The 26,798-nt window shown below is 43.0% G+C and overlaps 2 protein-coding genes across 15 annotated transcripts in view; one reads left to right on the plus strand and one right to left on the minus strand.

Moving 5' to 3' along the window:
• Window positions 1-807: 807 nt before the first annotated feature.
• Window positions 808-11,589, plus strand: HENMT1 (HEN methyltransferase 1). Its single transcript, XM_061550240.1, has 7 exons — window positions 808-884; window positions 2,836-2,987; window positions 3,993-4,105; window positions 4,266-4,400; window positions 5,281-5,463; window positions 8,396-8,573; window positions 10,448-11,589. Exons 1-7 carry the CDS (start codon window positions 821-823, stop codon window positions 10,967-10,969), a joined length of 1,347 nt encoding a protein of 448 aa, XP_061406224.1. The 5' UTR covers window positions 808-820; the 3' UTR covers window positions 10,970-11,589.
• Window positions 11,590-12,705: 1,116 nt separating this feature from the next.
• LOC133341796 (early estrogen-induced gene 1 protein-like) overlaps window positions 12,706-26,798 on the minus strand; it is a 37,665-nt gene continuing 23,572 nt past the window's right edge. For 2 of the 14 annotated variants that reach the window (XM_061550520.1, XM_061550533.1), the window contains 6 exons: window positions 25,629-25,777; window positions 24,253-24,285; window positions 23,420-23,506; window positions 20,557-20,725; window positions 16,567-16,685; window positions 12,706-15,196 (listed from right to left, as the gene is read on the minus strand). In XM_061550520.1, coding sequence (XP_061406504.1) covers window positions 15,144-15,196; window positions 16,567-16,685; window positions 20,557-20,725; window positions 23,420-23,506; window positions 24,253-24,285; window positions 25,629-25,777 — 610 coding nt within the window. In that variant the 3' untranslated portion in view covers window positions 12,706-15,143. The remainder of the gene's footprint in view (window positions 15,197-16,566; window positions 16,686-20,556; window positions 20,726-23,419; window positions 23,507-24,252; window positions 24,286-25,628; window positions 25,778-26,798) is intronic. The other 12 variants (XM_061550528.1, XM_061550527.1, XM_061550523.1 and 9 more) reach the window with 12 other exon arrangements.

The following is a 26,798-nucleotide window of genomic DNA, read 5'->3' on the forward strand; positions in this document are numbered from 1 at the left end:
TATTGTTTTGGCTGTCAAAAGTTGATGGAATTCCCCAATGCAGAACTCATTAAGCTTGTGTATGCGGTGGCATATTGATCGGATCAAAAACGTGGACATTGGTAACATGTGAAAGTAGCCAAAAGTGAACTAAGAAACATAGAGAGATGTATGTTTTGGTATTGCATTGTTGCAAATACTTATAACAATGGAACAACCCCTTAACATGCAATGATGTTAAATATTCTATTATATTATTTTCCAAGTAAAGTAGTATTTAAATGTATCTATAAGCATTTAAGCACGTCATGTTTTATGTATTATTCATTGCAATATTTCAATACAGTATAGCAATTACACACCCACATTACATCACAATAAATACGCTTTAACCGTGTCTCCCCCTTCAGGTAGCAATTATACAACCAACACTAAATAACTTTTTTTTAAATCCTCCCTTAATAAGTAAAAAAAAAACATTGCATTAATAGCCTTTCACGCAGAATTTGTAATAAAGTTCTTGAAATAGACTCCACAAAAATTTCATTGAAAAAAAAAACTAAAAGACACGTGCTTTTCACACACGCGTTGAGCCACCCGTACCAGCTGACTCAACCCACAACGCACCGTGCCCCGGTGTGCCAAGCTGTGCCACCTTGCCTTGCAAAAGCTGCGTTCTTCCCGCTGTCGTCATTTGTTACCGCTGTTAACCTCACAATCTTTACATCACGTCGATTTACCCGATTGCAAGTGTGTGGCAACGATTACTCACTCAAGGGCAGATTTTCCCTCCACCTGGGCTGGTTGTGTTTCTAGGTAGGAGCGTTGGCGTTTGGACACCATGAATCTGCACAATGAGTTCAACAAAAGTCTTCGGACTCCTCTTGAAGATCAACGAGAAGAAGGTGAATGTCGTCTTGAATGGGATGTTGTTCCTTCACCCCCTCTTCCTCCTCCTTCTCCCCTCTCTTTTTGGACATATTTAACCCGAGGCCTTTATCAATTTTTTCCTCTCATCTCGAAGTGATGGAATTGCGGCACTTACATCTTCAGTAGCAGTGGACTTGTAATTGCAATACATTGACCTGTGACAACGTAGTCGCAGTACACTGATCCTACACAGTACTAGAGTTTGGATAAATTGCCATAAATACAACTCGCTGCTAGTTTCTCAATGAATGAGTAATTCACGTGCAGCGCCCAATTGTGGTGTCAATCCACTGCTGGATGAGGGCCTTCTCCCCACCACCGCATGGTAGGTTATTTGGCCATACTTCTCCACTTTTGGCACAGTGCCACTCGGTACAACAACGAGAAAAACAACCACAATTGATGTTGCTGTACTGCCCCGCAATTTAGACCGATGCAGACGCCTCCATGAACACGCACGACACACGACGCGTATTTGTGCATGTCGGTGGCTCACCCGAACACTATTCAGGCTTGTAACACCATCCCCACAGCTTGGCTTCGGCGATGTTGGGTCTTCATTATGATGATGATCATCATTATCATCATCATCTCTTTACAATTTTTGTTAGTTTTTCACGATTCCAGTTGGCAGCGGATTTAAAAGTCGGGTGTGAAGACGCAGAATGGCTACTCTGCACTTCCATGTAAAGACGGGGGCTTTCTTCTCCCCCTTCTCACTGCGTTCTAAATTAATACTCTGCGTGTAACAGCATAACACGATGAAAGTGTAAACGCTGCGTAGATCCCTTTGGCTGGGTGCATAAACAACTTAAGTGTGGATGTTATTTTCTTCTCCCCCCCCCACCCCCCGAATGTTTTAAAATGACAAAATATGGCAGCAAACTTGGGTGTCTGATCTTGACGGTCTGAGAGGCACCGAGTTGACTGACATACGTAGATCCACACATAACACAAACATCATTATAGGAACGAGATATACAGTATTCGAAAGAGCTGTGATGGAGATAGAACGTGGAATTCACAATAGGCATACGAGAGAGCGGTGGGTGTTACGCAGAGAGATATGATGGAGATATCCATAAGAGACATACAAGGGAGATGAGAGCTCTTGGGACGTACCAGTTTAAGACAGAAAGATATTCCAGAGACGGGAAAGAGATGTATCCAGTGGGGCGATGTATTCACAAGGGAAATATGAGATAGATGGGAGAAAGATGTAATGAGAAGACTCAAATAGATGCACTTGGATACCACATCACTTAGGCTGGACTGAAGTTAGGGATACACCATTTTTGACATTGATGTTGGTCCCTCCAATAAGATGTCATCGATGATTTTCTGTCAATGTTTTGCTTTCGACGTTGTTTATCACGCCGAAAAGAAGACCAAAATATGTTTAATTGTAAGCTCTTCTATGAAAAAATAACTGATCCCTCACCAAAGGTCCTTGATAAGGCATATATGTAGTGTGGATAGGTTTAATTTTAACAAACTGGAAAGTCGACTAAGTTTGCTGTTGGTTGAGTGTTGACCCAGCAACAACAGCCAAAAACAAAGTACAGACTATATTACCCGTATTTTTCTTAGTTTTACAAAACTGTCTGTCACTCTCAGCTCAAAACATTTGAGGAATGGAGAGCCGCTTAAGATCAGCAAGGTGAAAAAAAGTGTCATGATTTATATTGCATAGGTTTAAGGTCATTGATCATATATAGCTCATCGTAAAAGTGATAGTTCACAGTTGATTGGTTAAATTAGTCTGTTTAATATCCGTCGTGGAACTTTGATCTTTGAGCGTGACAGCGTATCCTGTGCATAAATATCACATCATCACTGTGCGTGTACATGGTCAGTCTTAAATCATCTGCATTGCTTTGAGCTGCACTGCCCTCTTGCCACGGTGTCTCTCTTTGCGACACGCAGTGCCGCAGAGGTCAGCGGCTGCGATGGATGCCGGCCATGGGCAGGGAGCCGGGCCAGCATGGCCTCAAGACAAGCCTCTCTTCACCCCCGCTCTCTACAAGCAGCGCTACGAGGCCATCGTGCAGCTCGTCAAGAAATACAGGCCACGAAGAGTGAGCGGAAACAGTTTTAATGACCTCCATCCACAGCTTATTTCCAGTTTCTTCTCCCCCCAGCATGTGTGCAACACAAGCCAGGCATCTCACGCAGACTGCTGGTTTAACTTTGATCCCCCAGTGTGATATATGCCTCTTGCGTGACTGAGACGTTTTTTTTATTACTTTTTCAAGCTATTATACCCAGTATAGTTTGGTATGTATGCTTTTCGGTGCATCCCATAGAATTTTGAAACGCCCAAAAACAATGGCCCGGAGATTGCAGCACACTAAGTGGGTTTACGAACTGTTCTATATGTATATGTCGGTGTTATCCCCATGTATTCGTGATGTTTCTTGAGGTAAGCAAGTTTTCTCCCACGTGCTTAACACTTTTCAAATGGGATTAGCCAAACATCCCAACACAAGAATCTCCCGAAAATGGTCTTAAAAAAAAAACATTGACATGGATTATCTACAACACCCCCAGCATCAATGTGTTCTAGTTCATGGCTATCTATCAACATTGAAGTAATATATTTTGAACTGTGCCGCTTTTATCTCTGAAGTTAAACCATAGTATGTAAGGCCAATCTTTATTTATTTTCTTATTTCAAGAAATATGGTTTGGTTTTCTGAGTGTGTCAGGTAAGATCTTACAGCTCTGAACAGGGTAATGAATGTGTATATAATTAACACATTTACACAAAAATGACACGCAGTGTATATATATTCTTAGGTTTTTTTCGGTAAAGTCACGTAGGTAAAAAATTTTAATTAATAAAAGTAAAATCAAATAAAAATCACGACGTTTCGGAGGCAACACAAGCTTTCGTCTTCAGAAGACGGAAGCTTAATTTAAATTTTTTACCTACGTGACTTTTCCGAAAAAACCTAAGAATATGAATGAATCCTTGCAGTCACGAAAGCTTCAAATCAAGAATGTATATATAACTCACACCTGAGACAATATTTAAATTTCAGGTCATAACTAGAATGGTGTCTCTTGTTTTCACTCTTTAGATGGCTGATTTTGGCTGCTCTGAATGCAAACTGCTTCAGAAAATCAAATGGGAGCCCTACGTGGAAGAGTTGGCTGGCGTGGACACTGACAGACGCGTATTGATTCACAACTCGTGAGCTTTTACGGTTCCTTTTGTATCGACTCGCATTGTAGTCTCCCACAGTACAGCAGTGGGACACAAGTGTTCGAGCTGCCACGCGACCTTTACACAACCGCCGGTCAGCTGATGTAGCACTTGTTAAAATGTAACTTGCCTTTTATTTTTCACGCAGGCACACGCTGCAACCTCTTCCGTGCGACTACCTCATACCCAGGGACAACCGCCTCACCGTCAGGCTCTACCACGGCTCCGTGGCAGACAGGGATCCTAGTTTGCGCGGCTACGACTTTGTCAGCTGCGTCGAACTGTAATTATTTCCTTTTTCAGTGAGGCCTAGAAGGGAGATGAGCTCAATGCAACGGCAGTTAAATGGATCTGCCAAATATGAACTTACATCTTCTTGGTTCTTTCGGTAAAGTCACGTAGAAGGGAAGTAATAAAATAATAAAAATAAAACATAATAAAATGATTCTCACGACGTGGCCGAAACGTCGTGAGAATAATTTTATTATGTTTTATTTTTATTATTTTATTACTTCCCTTCTACGTGACTTTACCGAAAGAACCAAGAAGATGAATCCCTGCAGTCACGAAAGCTTTAAATCGAAAATGAACTTACATGTGTCAATCGTATAATACCGATTGGCTCTTGATGATATGACCGTTCACACTTTCTCTATGATCTATTTAACAACAAAAAAATGGCAAATGTCATAATGGAAATGTTAATGCTAATTCCCTTACATTTATATTTTTCACAAACTATGAAATGTTTGTTGTGCCAATTATTGTAAGCTTTCGTGTACTGTAAACAAAGCATTTTTATTCAGCATTTGTTTTTGGTTCTGGATTAGAACCCCATCTTAGAATGTTTAATCATCTTCAACACCATAAGTCGTTAACGCATGACATTGGAATTATATAAATAGCCATTTTAATTAAAACGTGCAGTACATTGACATCCAAATAGGACCCTCAAACTTGACAGATTTCTATTATAAATCTTGTAACTTCACTTCTAAGAAATACATCAAATGCTGCAATCACTTGTATATTTAACGTAGGTGTTGATTAATTCAATTGGATGACTAAGCTTAATATTTTAGAATCACCATCTCATCGAGTCTGAGAACTATTACATTAACGAGCACTTGCTTTCTTTAATGCAGTTGATTTTCCACTGGCAGGATAGAGCACCTGGACCCAGAAGTGCTGGCTGCACTGCCCGGGGTGCTGTTGGGCTACGTGTCCCCTCAAGTGGCCGTCATCACCACGCCCAACGTGGAGTTCAATGTGCTGCTGCCCGGCCTAAAAGGGCTCCGGCACTGGGACCATCGCTTCGAGTGGACGCGGAGACAGTTCCAGGCATGGTATGGCTCTGTATCCACATTTATTACAATATAAACTATTTTTTTATTTTACCAGGTAAGGCCCAACGAGCTATATAGAGCTCTTTTGTCAGAAGCGACCTGGCCACAAATGATAGCTCAACGAAGTGGTTTACCATGTGGAAATGTATAGTAGCAAAATATGCTTAATGCATGTTTCTAAATTGGGAGGCGAAAAACCGGAGTACCTGGAGAAAAATCCACACGACCACAGTGACAACATACAAACTCCAAATATACAGGCGTCAGGGTCGAGATCGAACCCATGCCTCCTGTATACCAGGCGAGGCAGTTACCATCTCACTACCGTGGCGCCAGAGGGAGGAAAACAACTAAACCGCTGTCGGTGGTCAGTGGTGTGCCATCCTTGTGTGAATTATTTTATAGGAATGCAGCAGAAGCTGGATATAAGAACACCCCTTGTATATATAATGTTGGACTTCTTTCGCACCATGTGTAGCCAACCGTGCTAATTTTAGGTCAAAAGAAATGAGTTTTCAATCTAGATTTAAAAGTGCATAGCTCAAGTGGCTTTCTAATATCGTAAGAAAGAGCGTTCCAGACGGCCGCATAGGCACATCTGAAAGCGCGATGCAGTCACTGTTTTTGTTCGATGGCCGGCCACCTAGTTGTGCTGAGATCCAATGTAGTGTGTTTGTATCAGAAGTTGCTCTTTGCATTCCTCCCCCCCACCCCCCAGTGGAAGGATGTGTTTCTTATACGGTGGTGGGCGATGGTGGTGCACGCCTGTAATCTAGCACTGTGGAGGTCAGGGTTGTTGGATCGCACTCATGTTGTGAAACTCCTTTCCCGTGGTTGTCGAGGTGCCATACTCTGGGTCGCCAGGAGATGGTGGTACAGCATGTGTGGACTAATCTCCATCTATTTCCATCTAGACGGGGATAGAGTGTTACCCCCTCGCGTGCGTGGATTTTCTCTGCGTGGTCCAGTTTCCTCCAACATGTAAAAAAAGCACTCATTAATTGGCAGGAAACATCTTCAAATAAAATCCCAATGTAGCAGGACCCCACCTGAAAAAGAATCCAACGATTCGTTGTGGCTTTCCTTGATGAATGAGAAAAAAATATTATTACATGAGAACCGTACTTTAAATTTCGATTTAAAGCTTTCGTGACTGTAGGGATTCATCTTCTTGGTTCTTTCGGTAAAGTCACGTAGAAGGGAAATAATAAAAATAAAACATAATAAAATAATTCTCGCGACGTTTCTTTAATTGCATGTGCTTATATTTAGCTTCTACTCTACAATGAAAATGTCATGGGATTAAAAAATCTAATATTATTTCGATTCAGATTATGCGATCGCTGATGATCGTATTCATCTGTAATATTAATGGCCGTTTTTCTTGGGTAGGTCGATAATAATCAACTTCGAGGGGCCAGTTTTAATGTCTCCTGCTTATACTGATCTTACACGTGTTTGGCATGCCTGTAATCCAGCTCTTTTTTTTTGAACGCAAGGGGTTGGTGGCTCACACGCAGAATTGTTGAACCTGCTAATCCCTTTGGCTTGTGAGGTGGCCGGGAAATATCAGTACAGCCAAATGAATTAAATGAATGAATCCTCGTGTAGCTTTGAGCTTTATCTTCTCATGTCTGTGGATGTTCTCGCGGTCGTCTGGTTTCCGCCTTCTTACAAAACACCCAGTTGCCCAAGCATCTCAATGCAAGATATTCACAAAAAGAGTACTGAGACCCAATGATGCTTGACTAAATGCATACACATGATTGATTAATTGACTCGGCAGCAAGACTGGTGGAGGACAGAGAGAAGTGGAGGGAGGTGCTACACACAGTGCCGGATTAACCTAGTAGCACGAGTAGCTACACATGCTACGGGTGCCGCACTTTCAAGGGCCCCACGCTAAATACTTTTAAGCTTTCAATTCCGGTTCAGTGATTCCACTTGCTCTATTACTATAGTACTATACTGCCTTCAACTTTTATAAATGACTGGGTTTCGATTTAAAGCTTTCGTGACTGCAGGGATTCATCTTCTTGGTTCTTTCGGTAAAGTCACGTAGAAGGGAAGTAATAAAATAATAAAAATAAAACATAATAAAATAATTCTCACGACGTTTCGGCCACAACGCAAGCAGCCGTCTTCACCTGAGGATGGCTGCTTGTGTTGTGGCCGAAACGTCGTGAGAATTATTTTATTTTATTACTTCCCTTTCTACGTGACTTTACCGAAAGAACCAAGAAAATGACTGGGTGTTTAAGGTTAGCGATTTGTCGTATTATCTGGCTGTATAGCAAATGAAAAAATACAATGACTTTACTATGCAAGTAAAACATTTGTGTTTTAATATTTGTTATTTTATTTATGGGGCCCCTTTATAACATATGCTACAGGCCCCACACTAGCTTAATCAGGCACTGGCTACACACCGTCAACCCTCAGAGGAGTGCAATAGTTAATGGCAAGAAGTGTTTTGAGGTCCCGAGCATCGAGATTCGAGTGTAAAAGCCGGTGTCCCAATGGGCATATAATTTGTCAGCATGTTTTAGGTTGACACTTTTAATTTTGCAATGACTAATAACATTGGACAGAGCAAAATAATTACACTTGGCAGTGATTTAGAACTAACATTTAAAAAAAAACACAATTATATATAGATTTTAATGGCTACAATAAAACAAGCTATTCGTGTTCTTTGATGAAAAAAATAATCAATCTTGATTTGAAGCTTTCGTGACTGCAGGAAATCATACTCTTTGGTTCTTTCGGTAAAGTCACGTAGTTAGAAATAAAATAAAACAAATCACACAAATGTTTTTACTTGCCGAAAGAACCAAAGAGTATAAAAATAATCAACCACAATTTCACCCGATTTATATTTTTAAAACTCTCAATAGTTTGTAATTATTTTAACGAGGGGCTGTGTTGGCAGGTGCACGGATGCGGCGCGGACGTACGGGTACAGCGTCTATTTCAGTGGCGTCGGTCTGGCGCCTCCGGGCCACCACCATCTGGGCTTCTGCTCTCAGATGGCCATCTTTGAGAAGGCCAACCCATGGTTGGAAAGCCTTCATCGCACCGTCAAAGACACCGGAGGTCGCTACGAGCTGGTAGGTGCCCTGCAGTATTATCTCTTGTTAAACTCGACCATAATGGCAGCAGTGGCTGTTAACTTGTCATTGATGCACGTGTACTGTGTGAGCCATAACACCTCAAGAGCTCCATTGGAACCTCATTTGCCAGTAAAAAATATAACAATTGGTTGTTTACCCTTTTATCTGGCAACAAAACTGACACCTTTTTTTACAAGGAGTCATGTTTGCATAGACCACAATACCTGCAGTCATAATGCAAACAAAAAACATAACTCTGATAATGTATGCACTGTCCTTGAAGTTGATTGGTCCACACCCGAGACAGCTTTCCTTAGAGCCTCGTCTCACATGGTGTTGGACCAGATGACGCCAATTATCACCTCAAGAGCTATATTCCGTAATGCAACTTTAATCACTATGAATTATAGCCCTTTGTAAAACTAATGTTGAATGAGGTCCATTCCATGTTGTTAATGGGGGTTCTTTGACCATACTGCACTCATCAATGTGAGTTGAAGTGGGTACCCAGGATCGGTTCCTGTGTATGTTGAACTTCTTTCGCACCATACGAAGCCAACTGTGTTATCTTCTTGGTTCTTTCGGTAAAGTCACGTAGAATGGAAATAATAAAATAATAAAAATACAACTTTTTAAAAATAATTAAAATATTGTGTTATTATTTTATTATATTACTTTATTATGTTTTATTTTTATTATTTTATTATTTCCATTCCACGTGACTTTACCGAAAGAACCAAGAAGATGAACCCCTGCAGTCACGAAAGCTTTAAATCGAAATCCAACTGTGTTAATCAGATATTACTGACCCATTGTCTCCAACTCTTATCCTCTCTCACGTACTATGAAGAAGGGCCATCATCTGTAAAGTCATCATAAATTACTTTTTTTACATTTTAAGGCAGCGTTATAGATGAATGTGTTGGTGTTTTCTGCATTGTTAGCCATGGCTGGCAATTGAACTCGGGAACAGTGTTCTAGGTGCAATACTCTAATGCACCATCATTCACCACGCATACATGCCTTCAGCCTTAAAAGGTGGCAGTAGTTGTTAAATTGGCCTTGGCTGTGTACGCTCTGTCAGCCGCAGAATTGCAAATCACCTTCCATCGTGAACATTTTAACAACCATGACGCTTCAATACTTTTTCATCAGTGTTGTGTGCAATGAACAACAACGATGAATTGTAACACTCGTATATATTCGGGTGACAGTTATATTGGTAAGCAGGGATGTCTCGCCTGTGGGAAACATCTTTTGAGTATGCGCACACATGTATGCATGCACCTCGTAAAAATATAATACATTTGACGTCCCAATTTAAAGCTTTCGTGACTGCAGGGATTCATCTTCTTGGTTCTTTCGGTAAAGTCACGTAGAAGGGAAATAATAAATAATAAAAATAAAACATAATAAAATCATTCTCACGACGTTTCGGCCACAACGCAAGCAGCCGTCCTCAGGTGAAGAACAGGTCTGTCATTCAGACGCTGTCTTTCCGACTTTACCGAAAGAACCAAGAAGATGAATTGACGTCCCGTTTATTCACTGCTTTAGCCCACCGGTGTGTTGAAGCCACAACATTTACAATTTGAGTACTGTGGCTTCAACACACCGGTGGGCTAAAGCAGTGAACTATTTGTCTTTGTCAACGTGACACATTTTTACTGATTGGCCGTGTCGGGTGGTGGAGGGTTACGACACATTTATAAATAAACGCGATCTAAACCCAAAAACGTTGATTATGAATAACATTGGTCGCGAAAGCCTACGTGTTAAACTGTCCCGTTTATTGTTTTTTACTATGCGCCGCATATATCCCGCCTTTACTACGGACACCCCCTCTCTCGTAACACTTTTCTCTTTTTCAGGTGTTCGAGTTTGTGTTCCCGACCTTGCAGGACAAGCATTGCAGAGACGCGATGCTGCTGTTTGAGGTGAAGTTCCTCGTAGACGGATCTGTGCGACGATACCAGGAAGAGCGCGATGATTTCTGCGGCGCCAACGCCACTCCCGCCGGCGGAAGTCCCACGTTCCCGTCACCGCCAACGAGCTGCGCCGCGTCTCCTCACTCCGACTCGGGGGCCTTTGCCCGGCGCTCCAGCTCAGGATACGAAACTCAATCCGACGGCGCCGTGTCGCGCCCCGCTCGAGGCTGGCCTCCAGCGAGGCAGACGGCCATCAAAGCTGTGTCTAACGGCACAGAGGTCGTGATAGACTTGGCCATGATTTACATCTCGGATAAGGTGCAGAAGCTGTGCAGTTCTGTGGAGCAACTGCGAGAGGTTATCAAGTCCACAAGCAACTTCCAGCTCAGCCATGATGAGACGGGCATCGTGTGTCATTTGCCAGAGAACCAAGAGCTGAACTGGGGGGGGAGACGTTATTCGTAGTCGAGATGGCAAATTGCAGTCCACATGTTTCTCCAGCCGTCTTTGTACGGCAATTCAACTGAAACAGCAATGAGAAGTGAACATGACCTGATTTACACGTTGAGATCGGTATAAATGGAGACACCATCACTGGAGAGGAGTTGACAACCCGTTTTGAAAGTACTGGACTTTGGTCATGTTTTGAGTTCATCTCTTGAGTGGATGTATGTGGCACTTGGGTTAATGATAATGGGCCAGTATACAGATTCAGATACATTTAAGAGCTATGCATTAACAGTCACTCAAATGAGGTACTGTGCTAAAAAAAAATCTTTGTAAACCTGTTAGGTCACCTGTTGTGTGCAGATATTTAGCACATGATAAAGATATGTTATTGACAATTAAATATCTTAATGCTTTTTTAAGATGCTTAACGAAATTAACTTTTATTTTAATGGCAAAAATATTACATTGTTGGTAGATTTTCTGGCAATATTTTTTTGTTTGACATTGGAAGGCGAGTTCTGCAACCCCGTCATGTTAATTTTCCATTTGATCGTCCATGGTCCTATTTAAGAGCTAATCCAGAAGTTATGACAGCATCAGATCTCTTTAAAACATATTAGGCTTCGTTTTGCAGACGGGGGAATAATACGTTGCCTTCAGAAGTTATTGTCACTGTAGTCAGTGCATTTTGTCCGAGTTGGTCGAAGATTTCGACCTGCAAAAAAAAGAATGAAAAGTTGTGAGCGGACTTCTATGCTTCTATTTTCTCAATCATTAAAACAAAATCAGCATTTCTAACAATGTCATGTGTTTATGTTATAAACTGCACTACACATGGATTTAATAAAATAGTGCCCCCCCCCCTTCGATTGGATAAGATTGACAGCCCAGGTGTGGGGTTTGACCCCTTGGCCACGGCAGTATGCAGAGACGTCCCGAGGGTACGGCACATCGGGGGGGCGGCCGCCCTGGGCCCTGCACTTTGGGGGGCCCCACGTTTCGACGTCACGGTGTCAAGTGTAATACTTCTGGTTTGGTTGTAAGGCTTTAGGGTGGGCCGCAGTTAAATTGCCCTGAGCCCAGCACCCCCCACCCCCCCATGAATGGCACTGGCAGTAGGCAATCGGCCTAATCATTCTTGAGAAGGTACGTGTAATCTTCACGTAACTAATGCCAAACTTACCCTGACCCGTGGCCGACATGGCCTGGTAAGGCCTTCATCCAGCAGTGGACGGGGATCCAGTGGACAAAGGTCTTATGACTGTTGCTGCACTACTTGGGTTACTCGGAATACCGTATCACAAAAAACACATTCCTGCGGAGGGAGCTGGTAGGAACGTTGGGTTGCTCGGCCAATGGCCAGGGTCAACGGCGGCGTGGTGTATTCCGCAAATATGCCCGACTGTGAGGGCGGGCACAAGCCGGCGTGAGTAGGTTAAACGTTGAGTTTTATAAGGGCACCACGGGGTGACCAGCCCCTCCCAACCCATCCCCGCCCCACCCAGCCCCTTCCAGCCCCACCCCTCCCACCCCCCACCCAGCCCCTCCAGCCCCTCCCCATCCAGCCCCTCACCCACCCTCACCTCCCCACCCAGCCCCACCCTCCCCACCCAGCCCCTCCCTGCACGATGGACGGACACAATAATCCCCTGTGGGCTGGTGGAACCCGTGGGTTCCTACCAGTACAATATCTGCAATCCACTCTTCATGCACACAAACAGGTGGAAGGCAATAAATCCAAAACACAAAAGTGAAAATTCTAAATGTTTTATACAAAAAAAAGGGAAACACATGTTGACCTTTGGAAACGTACACTAACATGCCGATGCATTTTGGACCATGCAAAAATGCTCTTTTAAACACCAGGGAATAAGTTCCATTTTTTTCTTGTTCGCAAAAATAACACTCAAAAGAACCGACACTGGCAATGCTTCACTATGGCACGATGAAAGGTGCAACACGCAATAACATGTACATTTCAAAACACTTTACGCGAGCATTGACAGGATACACAGTTCTTTTACAATGGGAAAAGAGCGTTTGGAGTGCATTTTATGTCTGCGCATAAAAATAGCAAAGTTGGAAATGTGTAGTTATGTATTGTCATTTTAGTGTGCAAGTTTTATTACATGTAATACAAAACAACTCAACGAGCAGCAATTTCTATAATAGGCTACGATTTAGACAAAACAATAGTGGTCTTCCAGTATTTAAATTGTAACACTTGTCCAACAGGGACATGGCTCATTGTTTTAGTTTGCATCATGAGTGTACTTAATGTATACCATGCACTCAAGTGTCAGCTGTTAATGTGTCCCAAATAATTTTGGTTCAGCAAAGTCCAAAGTTGTAAAAAAAAAATCCCCCAAAAATTACTCCAAATCACCAACAAAAATGGCATAACCTCCCATGTCTTCCACAGGCTGGGAAGGTGCCAGATTTATTGTCAACTCAAACGGACCCTTGCCGAGTGCAAATCGCACTTAGCAACCTTGGGAAGACAGGATTTTCACCGAGTTTGGGAGGAAAAGAAACTATGCTCGAGTTTTTGTTTGTTTTTTTATTCAAACCTGAATTTTATAAGACTGCAAAAAAAACATTTCACTACTAGCTAAGGAAGGTACGTACGTACATCAAGTAAACAAAAAAAACAACTACATTTTCCAGAAAGAGGCAACCAGCCCGCTGGTCACATGGCAGAAATATAAAATTAATCATGAATCCCAAGACACATGATGCTAAGTTGGCACACGCAAACAGCTCGAGATCCGGTCAACACTGCAATTGTATTCAATCAGCCAAAACTGAACTTCTCGGGCTATTTCTACTGCTATTCATATCAGTGCCTCAGCCAGTAAGACAAGTTGTACCAAGTTTAATCATTATACTAAGTGAGATAAAGAACAATGGCGTGGTTATAATTTGAATGTTCTAATTTCAAAGACATTTTCAAATGTTGCTCGCCCCTTGACCGGATCACAAGCCGTGAATTGTGCCAACAAATGTGCAGTGTACCCACAGCTATACAATGCGTTATACGATGTTCACAAGCTACTTAAAAAAATACTTAACATTTCAGCTATCAGCTTAAGAATGTCAAGACGATCACGATTGTTGAAAAAATATCGTAGTAATAAAATGAAAATATAAGTGATTAGGCAAAAATACATTGATTCCATTATCAGGACATACACAAATCTGTTGTTGATGCAGTTTTATAGGGAGGAATCCCAACACGTTTTAATTGTAAAAGCATTTGCACATCATAACAACTAGTCAATTGTTTCATATTCATAATACTGCAACACGAGGTGGAATTACAGTCAAGGTTTAACAAATCAGATTTTTCCTGTGTCCATCATTCAGAAATCATATTTGTAAGTCATATAAAAGCCACACCTGCAAAATTACTCGACTCGCTAAACAAAGCCATGTCGTCACGGTCACCGATGCGCTCGCGCTTTGCCGATGACTCTAAAAGCACAATCAGGATAATCTGACACATCGAATTTGTTGACGTTTCCCGCAGCACGTGACAACACAGCACCACTTGAAAAACTAAAATGCACACACATTGTAAATACTCATATCGACCGTGTGCAGCTTACAACTAAGCAATGGTGCGGCGAACGGTAAACATCATTCCACAATGTTTTAATTAAAAAAAAACATGCAGCATTCGATTAGGGATTCAAGGAGTCACTTTAGCTCCTTTGTGAGCAACAAAAGTGAGCCGACTCTGGCCTTTTCTGTGCCAACAGCACACACGACGCCCAATACAGTTGTAATTTGTGCTGCATGAAGAGCTCAGTAATGCAATTAACTTTATGGATGTCATCGGAAGCAGGAAGATTGAAAGGCTAACATAAAAATTGAACAAAAAATAAAAACTCCGGCAGGCTCAGTTTGTACAATAAAGTGGCATTCAAGTTATCTCGTGCTATTTTTGTTCATTTGATGTGGTGGCTCAACATTTGTATCAATGCCCCCATTATGCCAGGGCCTACGTAGTCGTCTGAGCAGGATGATGCTTAGCACGCAGCAACCGCCGCCACGCCACGATGCTCCACAAGCATCGTCTCTCCAAGACTAACGTCACTGGCCCCAGGCGTATTATGTACACTCCAGAGCGTGACCAACGTGGACATTTTGCTGCACGTGTTTTCTTCTTGGCTGGATCCTTTTTTTATTATTTCAGCCCCGTGGTTCCATCCCTCTTCACAAACAGCCTGAGGCCCTCATCTGGAAAACATCAAAGACCGACAAAAATTATAAGTGCCAGCCTTGACGTGGAACTTTCACGATGGGCTGCATTGTCGAAAATTGGCCCTGATGAGAGCTAGCTGAGGAATTTTTTTTTGTAAACCATGTGCAGGGCAGATGGGTGGCTTCTTCATTTATGTGAATTGTGGATGCAACACCCTCGTGACCGAGTTTCGAATCGCACTCTTGACAAAAATGAATGGAATACCTTGGCGTAGCAGTCTGCAACAAATCTTGTCCGCAAAGAATGTCGACAAAGGGTTTCTCTTTTTCACACAAGCAACCATTTCACCACCCAACCTAGTTTTTTTTTACGTTTTCTATGCTGTTCGTGTGAACAATTTTAAATTAGAGGCAATTACCTGCCAAGTTTATAGTTGGCGATTGAAACAGCCATGTCCGTATCCTTAAATCAATGCATGTAAACCACATTCTATCAACCCAGGGCACTGTGGGTGATTGCTTGTGAAACTACCAACAACATGAAAGGGACCACTTTTATTTGTAAAAAACGAAGTCTGGAAATTCGTTCAATTTGATCAATCAAAAGTGCAGTCTATTGTTTTGGCAAAGTGCATGCTTTAAAAAAATGATTGCAGTAACCTTCAAAAGACCTACTCATAATAATACATCACCATATGTCAACACTGTGTGAACACTGCTATGTAACTATTGAAACCAATATATACCACAATTCCCTATGACCAAAATCACCCCCAATGTGCCAGATCTTCGTCAGATCTCAAAAGCTAAGCAAATGTAGGGCTGGATAGTATTTTTTTACGGGTGACCACCCCATGCATGCCAGGCTGTTGTTGAAAGCTGCAGGGCTGTATTATGCAGCAACATCCATAGTTCTGTGCTTCTATGCTCTCATGTCTGTAGATTTTATTTTGTAATCGTTTTGGTTTCGTCATTTTGGTGAGACTTATCCTGGCCCTCAAGCGTTCTCACATGTTCTTGGTTCTTTCGGTAAAGTCACGTAATCTGTTTTATTTGTATTATTTCCCTTCTACGTGACTTTACCGAAAGAACCAAGAAGATGAATCCCTGCAGTCACGAAAGCTTTAAATCGAAACGTTCTCACATGGTTAAACAACATACACTTTAAACTTGAAACCACATCTGACCTGGTTGTTTTTATTTTTAATAAGCATCGGGTTCAATTATTTGCATGGAACAGCCCTTTTTTCATGACGTGAACATTACGGAAGCCAGAACAACAAACAGCACAACAGTGGCGAACGACCGAATAAAAGATTCCCGCGTCAGTGTCTTGGAAACGGAGGGGGGGGAGGGGCGTGAGATGCTGTGCGTACGGTGACCTAGAAAAACAGACCAATCCATACCTTCTGTGTTGGGATCAGCCGTGAAGTCCTGTGTCTGCAGGATCTGCTCCACGATGTCGTCCGCGTCCACCCTCGTGGCGTCAAACCGCTTCAGCTCGTTCTCCACAGAGTCCTTGCGGCTACACATGGACGCGCAGAGCAGCGGCGATCGGCAAGGAAGGCAACATCCTTTTTAGAAGACTGATCGCGTAATGCGCCTTCCGACAGACGTTGGTCTTCGGAGGTATTTAATCAGCAGCGCGAAAAGCTGGGGAGAGAAGCTGTCGGGGCAAGATGCGTTGGCGCATCGCAAAGTCACTTTTAAACTGATTCGTGTCTCAAAGTTTTGGCAAATCCTTTAATTCAACTTGGCCAATTTTAAATAGGGTAAATCCCAACTAACAATACAATGTCATACTACAGGTTGGGAGTTATATGGTGCACCCCCCTCCCATTGTGGACAGACTTTGCTCATGCATAAATGCTTCCAGCCTTAGTTAGAAAGCAATGTTACTACTTCTTCCTCTTCAAAAGCAGTACATTTCACCCCAAATAACCTTGTCGAAAATTGATTGCTGCACTTGAGTGAACACTACTTAGGTCTGAGATTACAAAATGCTCTAACAGCTCCACAACGAAGACCTAATGCCAGCGAGGTCAAGCCCCTGATTAAGGGAATTAAGACAGCAGCATCAATAACAGTGTTATGTGTTTCGGATGCACTACTCACAACCAGCCGTTTAGTTAGCAATCCTACAAAACAAGAATATCACACGAAGTCTGCAACAATATATTCTGCTGTCCAGCAGCCAATGTTATGAACTGTACGAGGGTTTAAAACAAAGCAACAAAGATTGCAAGATCGCATTGGTTTCAAGGGTTGAAGCAATGCGGTGCAGCCATTTACTTAACGGCAATTACCGGACGACTTATACGAATGCTGGCTGCAAGTGGTGACGTACACACAATTCGAGCTTCTCTAGTGTGAAATATTCTCCCACAATGGAATTCTTTGTTTGACAAAATAAACACGTTCCTTCGGTGTGGGCAGGTAGGAACTTGGTTGGACAGCGCATTCGTGCACGACAGACAGACAAATAATCCCTGGTGGGCAGTGTGGAACCTGTTGTTCCTACCTGTATGTATACAAGATAACTTGACTTTAGGTAGCCAGGCAGACAGCCCCCTGAACTATCGCCCCCCCCCCTCCCTTAGGCCCCTCCCCCCTTAGGCCCCTCCCCTGACCCCCTTTCCCTTAGGCCCCTCCCCTGACCACCCCCCCCCCCCCCATATCCTCAGGCCCCTCCCCTGACCCCCCTTCCCTTAGGCCCCTCCCCTAACCCCCCTTCTGTTAGGCCCCTCCCCTGAGCACCCCCCCCCCCATATCCTTAAGCCCCTCCCCTGACCCCCACTCCCTCAGGCCCCTCCGCTGACCCCCCCTCAGGCCCCTCCCCTGACCCCCCCCCCCTCAGGCCCCTCTCCTGACTCCCCCCTTCCTTAGGCCCCTCCCCTGACCCTCCTCCCTTAGGCACCTCCCCTCTCCGTACCCGGCAGTAGGTCTCCACCAATCAAAGAGCTGTTTGTAAGGTCTCCACCAATCAAAGAGCTGTGTGTATTATATATTATGTACGACAGACAGACAGACAGTCAGACAGACAGCTAAATAATCCCTGGTGGGCAGTGTGGAACATTGTTCCTCCCTGTATGAATCTTCACGTGCGTTCGAGCCCCTTTGTTGCTGGATGAGGACCTCCCACACTGTGTTGGCTACGGCGGGGTTGTTTTACCATGCCTTAGCAAACAGGTTATGGCGAAGTTGTTTTACCGTGCTGCACCACGCTGATTAGTGCGGGTTGATAAGGGGGGGGGGGGGGCAGCGGCCGAGGACCAGTTTGGTCATAGTGTCAATGCTCTAACCAAACCACCACCGCTCCACTGGAATCTATTTATTTCAATACAAAATTGCAAAAGCAAAAGTCATTCGAACAGGATTTAAAGTAAGGTTGGTAACTATTGATCCACCGATTAATATCTATTCTTAATATAACAATACGAGCGTAAAATTCACTTTTTTTATTTATATATGCTGCAAGTAATGAATTTACGTGACCCTTACAACCACTAGCGTCCACTACGTTCACTCCCAACGTTAAGAAAAATAATACATTTCTCTAAACTGAATCGCCACACTGACTCATGACAGTCTATCCGATTTTCAGGAGTCAATCCTAACACCCTAAATTCACACAAGTAACGATGCTGACGAATCCATGTGGCTTGTGCCAGGGCGAGATACACTTTCTGCCAAGTGGAAGGGCAAAGGATTTTACTCTTGTAGGTAACACAATATCAACTAATGTGCACAAATATTTGTTGAAGTTAGAATACCAAACAAACTAGGATGCCTAAGACACGAGCTTTGATGCAAGGGCTCAAGCTTAGGTTTGTGAACCTTAATATAAGAATGCCACGGTGGCGAGATGTTAACTACCTCGCCTGGTATACAGGAGGTTGTGGATTTCATCCCGATCCTGACGCCTGCATATTTTGAGTTTGTGTGTTCTCCCCATGGTCCCGTGGATTTATCTCCTTGTCCTCCGGGTTGTTGCCTCCACGTTTAGAAGCGTACGTACAGAGTATTTGGCTGCGAAAATTTCCACATGATACACAACTTCGTTGAGTTATCATTTGTGGCCAGGTCGCTTCTGAAAAAGAGCTGCATCATATTCTCAAGACTAATTTTTTTGCCCGTCCACATTAGCTTCGACAGAGCTCCACTCCTTACCTTTCCCAAAAAATATTTTATCATTCTTTCAACCGTAATTAATTGAACCGAGGAAAAATAACATTAAAAAATCCCCAATTTAATCCCGACTGTACCAGCAGCTTTATATCACGAGACAAAGAATGTGATTGGATCTTTAGCAGAGAACGGCCTGTGCAAGTGACTATTGCAGAGCTACCTCTAAAATCCCTTCAATTGACCTCTTTTCTATGAAATAGGGGGCAGCACTTTCCCACCGTGCAAACGAGAGTAAATGTTCATCATACGACAGTTATACCAAGGTTTTATTTCTCGGAGCTGGAGTGTTAGTCAAATTAAGCGTGGAACCAAATGTAATGTGATATGCAGTCATTGTTGACCAAGCTGAGACCATCAAACTCATTACACCAGATAACCTCATTACAACCACACGTGGTTATAATGAGGTTAAGCGGTGGCAGCTCAGCGTTCTGAGCTCTGACTCACCAGGGCCACCACAAAAAAATAATATTCTTAAACAAGGACGTGTTGAAGTGAGCGTTGACATGGCCCAGCGGTATCACGCTCACCGCTTGTGGTAAAGGTTCACAGGTCGAATCCGACAGGCCGCCCACGGTTATAACAGTGTATTAACCGTAAAATAAGGCCATCTGCTTCACAGTGGACGTTAAAGATCCCCTTGACATCATTTGAAACGAGTAGGCCATCGTGCACCGGCATCACGATCCACATTGGACAAATTCAAAAGAAGTACCAACAAACTACTCAATTGGGATTATACATTACAACATCGACCTACTGCAGACCATGCCTGTAAAATATAGCACCTTCGCGATGATAGCCTTGCGCTGTAAGAATGGCACGAACACCAAATGTACTCATTCTAGATTTGAAGCTTTCGTGACTGCAAAGATTCATACTCTTAGTTTTTTCGGTAAAGTCACGTAGGTAAAAAATGAAATTCAAATTAATAAAAACAAAAGAATAATAATTATTATTAAATTTTTATTAATGAAATTAAAATAAAAAAAATATATAATAATTATTTCATTTTTATTAATTTTAATTTCATTTTTTACCTACGTGACTTTACCGAAAAATAAAAAAAATATATATTTATTATTTTATTTTTATTATTTTTTATTTCAATTTTTTACCTACGTGACTTTACCGAAAAAACTAAGAGTACCAAATGTACTCAATTGTAACTAACTACACAGGTATAAAAAGCCAGCGAGGGAACGCACCTGTACCTGTCGGCGGGCTGCGGGGGCCGCGGTGGCTTCACTCGCTCCTGGTTGATGCTGTCTGGCATGCTGCCGATGCCCGTGGACGCGCTGCTGTCGCCGGATGTGTTGCGCCGGTGTGTGAGGTCGCCTAGGCTGGAGGCGCGCGAGTGCTCCGTGCTGTACCCTGCTGGCGCCAACAAAAACAAGGGAGGAACAGGGGGCGACGTTTGCTGCTGCTGCTGCTGCTGCCACGCACACGCCCGGGTTGAGCTACGCGCCCCACTGGCCGTTCGAATGCATACTCGGCTGTGCCATCTGCCATCGTGTATGTCTATTTCTTATCGTCACTATGAGACATCTCCTTTACCAGTGGCAAAATATAGTAATAGGTTTTAACCCTTTCAACTGGTACAAAAACTGACACCTTTATACAAGGCATCGTGTTTGCTAATAACCACAACACAAGCAGTCAACATGCAAACAAAAAAAAACAACTCTGATAATGATAGTGATATGCACTGTCCTTGAAGTTGATTGGTCCACACCCGAGACAGCTTTTCTTAGAGCCTAGTCTCCATTGGTGTTGGACCAGATGACGCCAAAAGGCGTACAACTCAAAAACAGCGCACTATCAGAGTATTGAGAGCTCGGGGTAAGCGTTTACACTATGAGACATCTCCTTTACCAGTGGCAAAATATAGTAGTAGGTTTTTACCCTTTCAACTGTACAAAAACTGACACCTTTATACAAGGCATCGTGTTTGCAATAACCACAACACAAGCAGTCAAAATGCAAACAAAAATAAACAGTGCATATCATTATCATTATCAGAGTTGTTTCTTTTTGTTTGCATTTTGACTGCTTGTGTTGTGGTTATTGCAAACATGATGCCTTGTATAAAGGTGTCGGTTTTTGTACCAGTTGAAAGGGTAAAAACCTATTACTATATTTCTTATCGTTTCAATGGAACCGGTTTCTTCAACTACACTGACTGGTGGGCCACATTAATAAAATCAGTGCATGCTGGCTGGTCACGTGACGCTACATGGCATCGTGCCGTCGTAACATCCGTACGTACTGATCTGTATCATTTGTCTCAAGGTCTCTTATCTATCCCCCTTGTTCATTTCTCTTTCATCTCAATAATATGCATCCTCTATGCCTTGGCAAAACTTGGTATTTATAAAGCATCTCATTATGGCACCATCTCAAGATGCTGTACAAAATGGGAGGGCAGGGGGGGGCTATGCACGTCAAGGGAACTTGGTAGAGACGAGTGTTGTTCATTATTTCTCATGGAGGTTATGTAACTTCTCACAAATAATAAAATATCAGCCTACAATCTTGCCATAAATTAGTTCATGGCAACAAGGCATCGTTATCATCACCATCGTATCAGCCATGATGTATCTAATGCATAATTAATCACCTTTACGCTATCAAAATCATTTGACACAAAGTGCTTACCAAAATTTAACCACGATACCTTGCTGATCTCGTCAAAGAGCATAACCCATCAGGCAAAAGCCCGTTGTCCTACAGCAGTTTTTGGCTAACCATTGAACAAAGACGGTCACTGCATCGCACGCTTTCAGATGGACGTCTGCGGCCGTCTGGAATGCTCTCCTTCCGATATTAGGAACCCACTGGGAGCTATGCACTTTTAAATATTTATTTAAAACATTTATTTACAACTGCTCTTTGTCTTTCGATAGTTGTCCTTCTCCCGCATCTACAATTAATGCGCTTGGCTATGTACGGTGCGAGAGAAGTTTAACCTACATACACACATACACAACAATCTATTTTTACTCCCACACACAAGTTTATATCATGCCATCTTCACAGTGGATGTACTCTCAGATGTGTATCCCTCCCTTGGCTGGCATTCCATCATCAGTTTCGACGATTGGCCATATTACCTTCTAGGAACATGTCCTGCCCAAGCCTACATACAACATATTTTTCATTTGCATTTGATCTCTGATCCATGAGCTGCAGACTGACAAATAAAAAGAAACTAAAACTGAAAAGTATGCAAATAAGCCAAGAGAGATGCGTGCTTGGAATTACACTGAGAGACAGAAAAATGAACTCCATGGATCAGTGCCAAGATACACAAACATTAAATTGCCATACTTTACTCAAAAAAGGCCCAACATTTAACATTACCACATCCAACGTGAGGATGGATTAAACATTGTGGACTCACCATTAAAATTTCACAAGAAATCAAATACACAGAGAGAGGATCAGCTAACACCACCCCTTTCTATCGAAGGGGATAAAATTGCACGACAATTTATAGTGCCTTTGATAGAAGACCACTGGACCAAGCACCAGGCAACCAACATGAATATGAGAGGAGGGACAGACAATAGGCTCTCGTGCTAATTAGTGGCAGGCAGCCCTTGGACGTGAATGACCCGACACAATAGCTGCGTTTGGTGCGTGACGGTGCACTTCACGCCGCGCTGCCAAGCGACGCTTTAAAGCCGCCGTTTTGAAGGGGGCTTCACAGCGGTTTATTCTGGAAGCCTGCGGTCGAGCCCTCCATTTCATCTCTGCGAAAGGTCATTCAACATCGAGGAGAAAACTGGCTGCTGGAAGAATACATATTTCGGTCTGTTCAACTCCACAACCTTCCACGGAGCAACCGTCGAATCCCCCCCCCCCCCCCCCCATCTAAGTATGCTCGTGAAATTGTTACCTGCTGATGAGCAATACCCAAAACATACCCAGCAATGACCGAGACTCACACTGTGTGCCAGGCCACGAAGAGAAACACTCCGTAAGCATGCCTGTACCTGTTTTTAGTGATCGTCTTAGGCCAGCAATGTGAACGCAGTGAGGAAACAATGCAACTGACAAGAGCTGTACCTGAGATTCGGGAATGCTGGCTGGCAGAGCTGGAGCTGCGGACATGTCCCGCTTGAAAGGGTTCATCTGCACACAACATATTCATTTCTGCAACACGTTAATGCACGCAAAATAGAATGGGGAATACATCATGGATGTTAGGCAACAGAGACACAATGCACATGTACGTAAACGTTGAGGACACAATATTGTTGACGGAGCATGACACAGAGTTATTCAGCAGAGAATGCATAAAATGGTTAGTAGTATTCATATTCTTGGTTCTTTCGGTAAAGTCACGTAGATAGAAAACAAAAATCTAAATTTAAAGCAAAAAAACCCACGACGTTTCGATCGCAACACAAACAGTCTTCATCGGGTGGAGATAAATGATGAAGACCGCTTGTGTTGCGATCGAAACGTAGTGGGTTATTTGCTTTAAATTTTGATTTTTGTTTTCTATCTACATGATTTTACCAAAAGAACCAAGAATATGATTTTCTGCAGTCCCGAAAGTTTCCAGTCTAAATGGTTAGTAGTAGGACAGTTTGCCGTGTTTAATTCAGGAGAGGTTAATACCCATGTACAGCTCATGGATTTTAAAAGAAGTTCAAGGCTTCCATGAGTCTCAGGTTGCATCCCAAAGCCAATATCCAGTCCCAGCACTTGCAGATGTGTCCCACCAAGTAATCAGCCCTGAAAGTATGCAGGAATCTTTAAATAGCCACATGCCATCATGTCAGGAGGAGAAACGGTAGGGTTTAATTGCAGCTCCGTGAAACCAACTGCTTCCAAATGCACTGCTCATGCACATCCAGAGAATGTGGTTTATTTCTTCCTCCAAAAACACTTACTGGCAAGATCTTTATTCTTCAACCACTTTCCTGCTGAATTACAAGGTGCAAGACTGTCATCATTGTGGATTCAATTTAATCTTCCACACATTTATATTTCATCCAAAGCTGTGCAATGCCACAGGGCAGTGTAAAGAAAACTAATATGACAAACACATTTTTCAGACATGCCCAAGTCTGCTCTGAATGCAGAGCAGATTTATTTCACACCACACTTGCAAAAATATTAAGACAAACTGCCGCTAAACTAAAGGATGCAAGGTTATTCAAATGACAAAGAACAATGGGTGGTTTTAATATTATAATAATAATCACGTGACTGCTGATGCCTAGCTTTGTTTCTGTTGTCTTCAGCAGACATACGCACTGCACTATGTGCCTACAAATAACAAAAAAACATGGAACTGCTATTGTTTTACTGATATTTTTTGCTACACGTGGGTGGTTGGGAACCATAAACATAGAATTAAATTAAGATGCATCTCACAAAACGAAATCGAACATTGTAGACGGCAGCCAAGGCTGTGCGTCTTGAGCTGTCCCAACCCAAGCTTAAGGCTTATTTGAATGATTTATAATCATTGTCAAGCACTCTCGTGCTGTTACTGCATTGCCACGCCATTAATAACGTATGTGTGGGAGTGATACCACTCGAGCGCCATGAAGACACGCCTGCACCGGGGCGTTAATGTGCATATTCTCGAAATGGCCACGAGGCTCCCCGAGTGCTGAGTTGGCATCAGAATCAGAATATTCATTTATTCTGGAGGAGCCCAATGAGCTATAAGTTAAAGGATTCTGAAAATGGTTAACAGTTCACCGGTTATCGTTTAAAAGCCGTGTTTTGATGGAGATGTAGTGAATCGGTGGTCTTAACGCCACAATAATGTTAAATTTGTTTCTGCACTTAATTTGGCAAAATTTTATAACCGATAATCAAAATATCGCTATGACTGTCATGCTACGCATGGGTAGGAAGGTGCTGCCACCCGCTGTATTGAAAAGAGGTCACTTCAAGTGATTTTAGAGGTAGCTGTATGATAGCTACTTCCACAGGCTGTTCTCTAACACAATGGGGGTGCACTGCTCTGCGAGAGATCCGAATTGACACTGTCGCATCGCGCTACGCCGAAAACACAATTCGGATACAATCTGGAGTAAAGTTTTTTTAGTAAGCGGACAAACGAAAAGCACAATTTTCTTTTTTAACTATCACAACTTTCAACTCTTGTCGGATAGCATGAGACACGCAGCCACGGTACGCATTTACACGGCAAGCGATATGACTTTTTGATCGCGTATTTTTTTGCGCGTGCTGGCCGAACGTAGCCGAGGACGTTCTCGGTCTGCGTGCCTCTGCGGGCGGATGAGCTCACCTGTAGGCAACACGCTGGGCCGACTCTTGCTCTGCCGTTGCGCCAAGGAGCCCGGGGTGCTGCTACCATCATCGCCAGGGCCCTTGCTCTCCAGCTGCAGCGTGCCGGAATCCTCTCCGGATACTGACAGCGGCATGGGTGCCGGAGGCCTGAAGACAAATGAACACATGTGCCTACCTTGCTTCGTCCGTCAATTGTCCCCGACACATTAGACGATGCCTACACTTGCCACGGTCATGTGCTACCAGTCAAGAGCTCTTCCCATGTTAATAGCTGTAAATTAGAAATCCCTCCACACTGTTTGGTTTCAGCCCATGGTCAATCACCGTCATCTTAGTCTGTCATTTTCCGGGATCCACGTAAACGCTTGCTGAGCCCTTCTTGCTAATTGCATATGATATATGTCGCCCGCCCAGTTCAAAACTTTGTGATGTGACACAAGGGGCCGATGTGGCCAGAACCACACCTGGCCACCTTTGCCTCCCCAGTACTGACATTTACAGACAGCACCAAGTACTCATTCAAAGCTGAGTTGACCTCGGGGGATGCCCAGGCCAGGTTCAGATACCACTTTCCACTGGCTTTAATCAAGGGCGAGAATCGAACCCACTGTCCCCAAGCACATATACATACCCTGAAAGTGTTCAACCCCCCATCAGCTATTATAGACGTGTGTATCTTTACAACTGTGGGTGGCCTTATGAGCATAGCGTGGCTTTGATCTGACCAATTTATTTAAAGGCCAGTAAGCCGAAACGAAGAGACGTTTCATCTTGGCAAGAGTAAAACAAACTCTTTTAATTAATCCATTATGAAAATGTTTAATGTGCCCAGTGTGTGTGTGAGTGCACATGTTCATCCAATTTTACGCAACAACAACCTAAAAGGCTGTCTGTTTCCACTACTGAAGCTGTTAAGTTAAGGTGGGAGGATAGGATGGGCTAGAATTTACTCTACGAGTGAAGCACTGAGCCGTGTCATTATTGCACCCAATTACCTTTGTGTATATTTTAAAGGAACATCGAGACCTACATAATTTAAACATTAAACTTAAGACTGCACAAAGTCACATAAAACATTTAATTCTGCAGTCTAAACCATTTTAAACACCTACTCACTGAACACACATCATTTACGTCAGCAAAATATATGAACATCTGCTAAACAAAA

This window comes from Lethenteron reissneri, chromosome 12 (genome assembly GCF_015708825.2).
Source record: "Lethenteron reissneri isolate LAM-NWPU_2019-01 chromosome 12, ASM1570882v1, whole genome shotgun sequence".
Lineage (NCBI taxonomy): Eukaryota > Metazoa > Chordata > Hyperoartia > Petromyzontiformes > Petromyzontidae > Lethenteron > Lethenteron reissneri.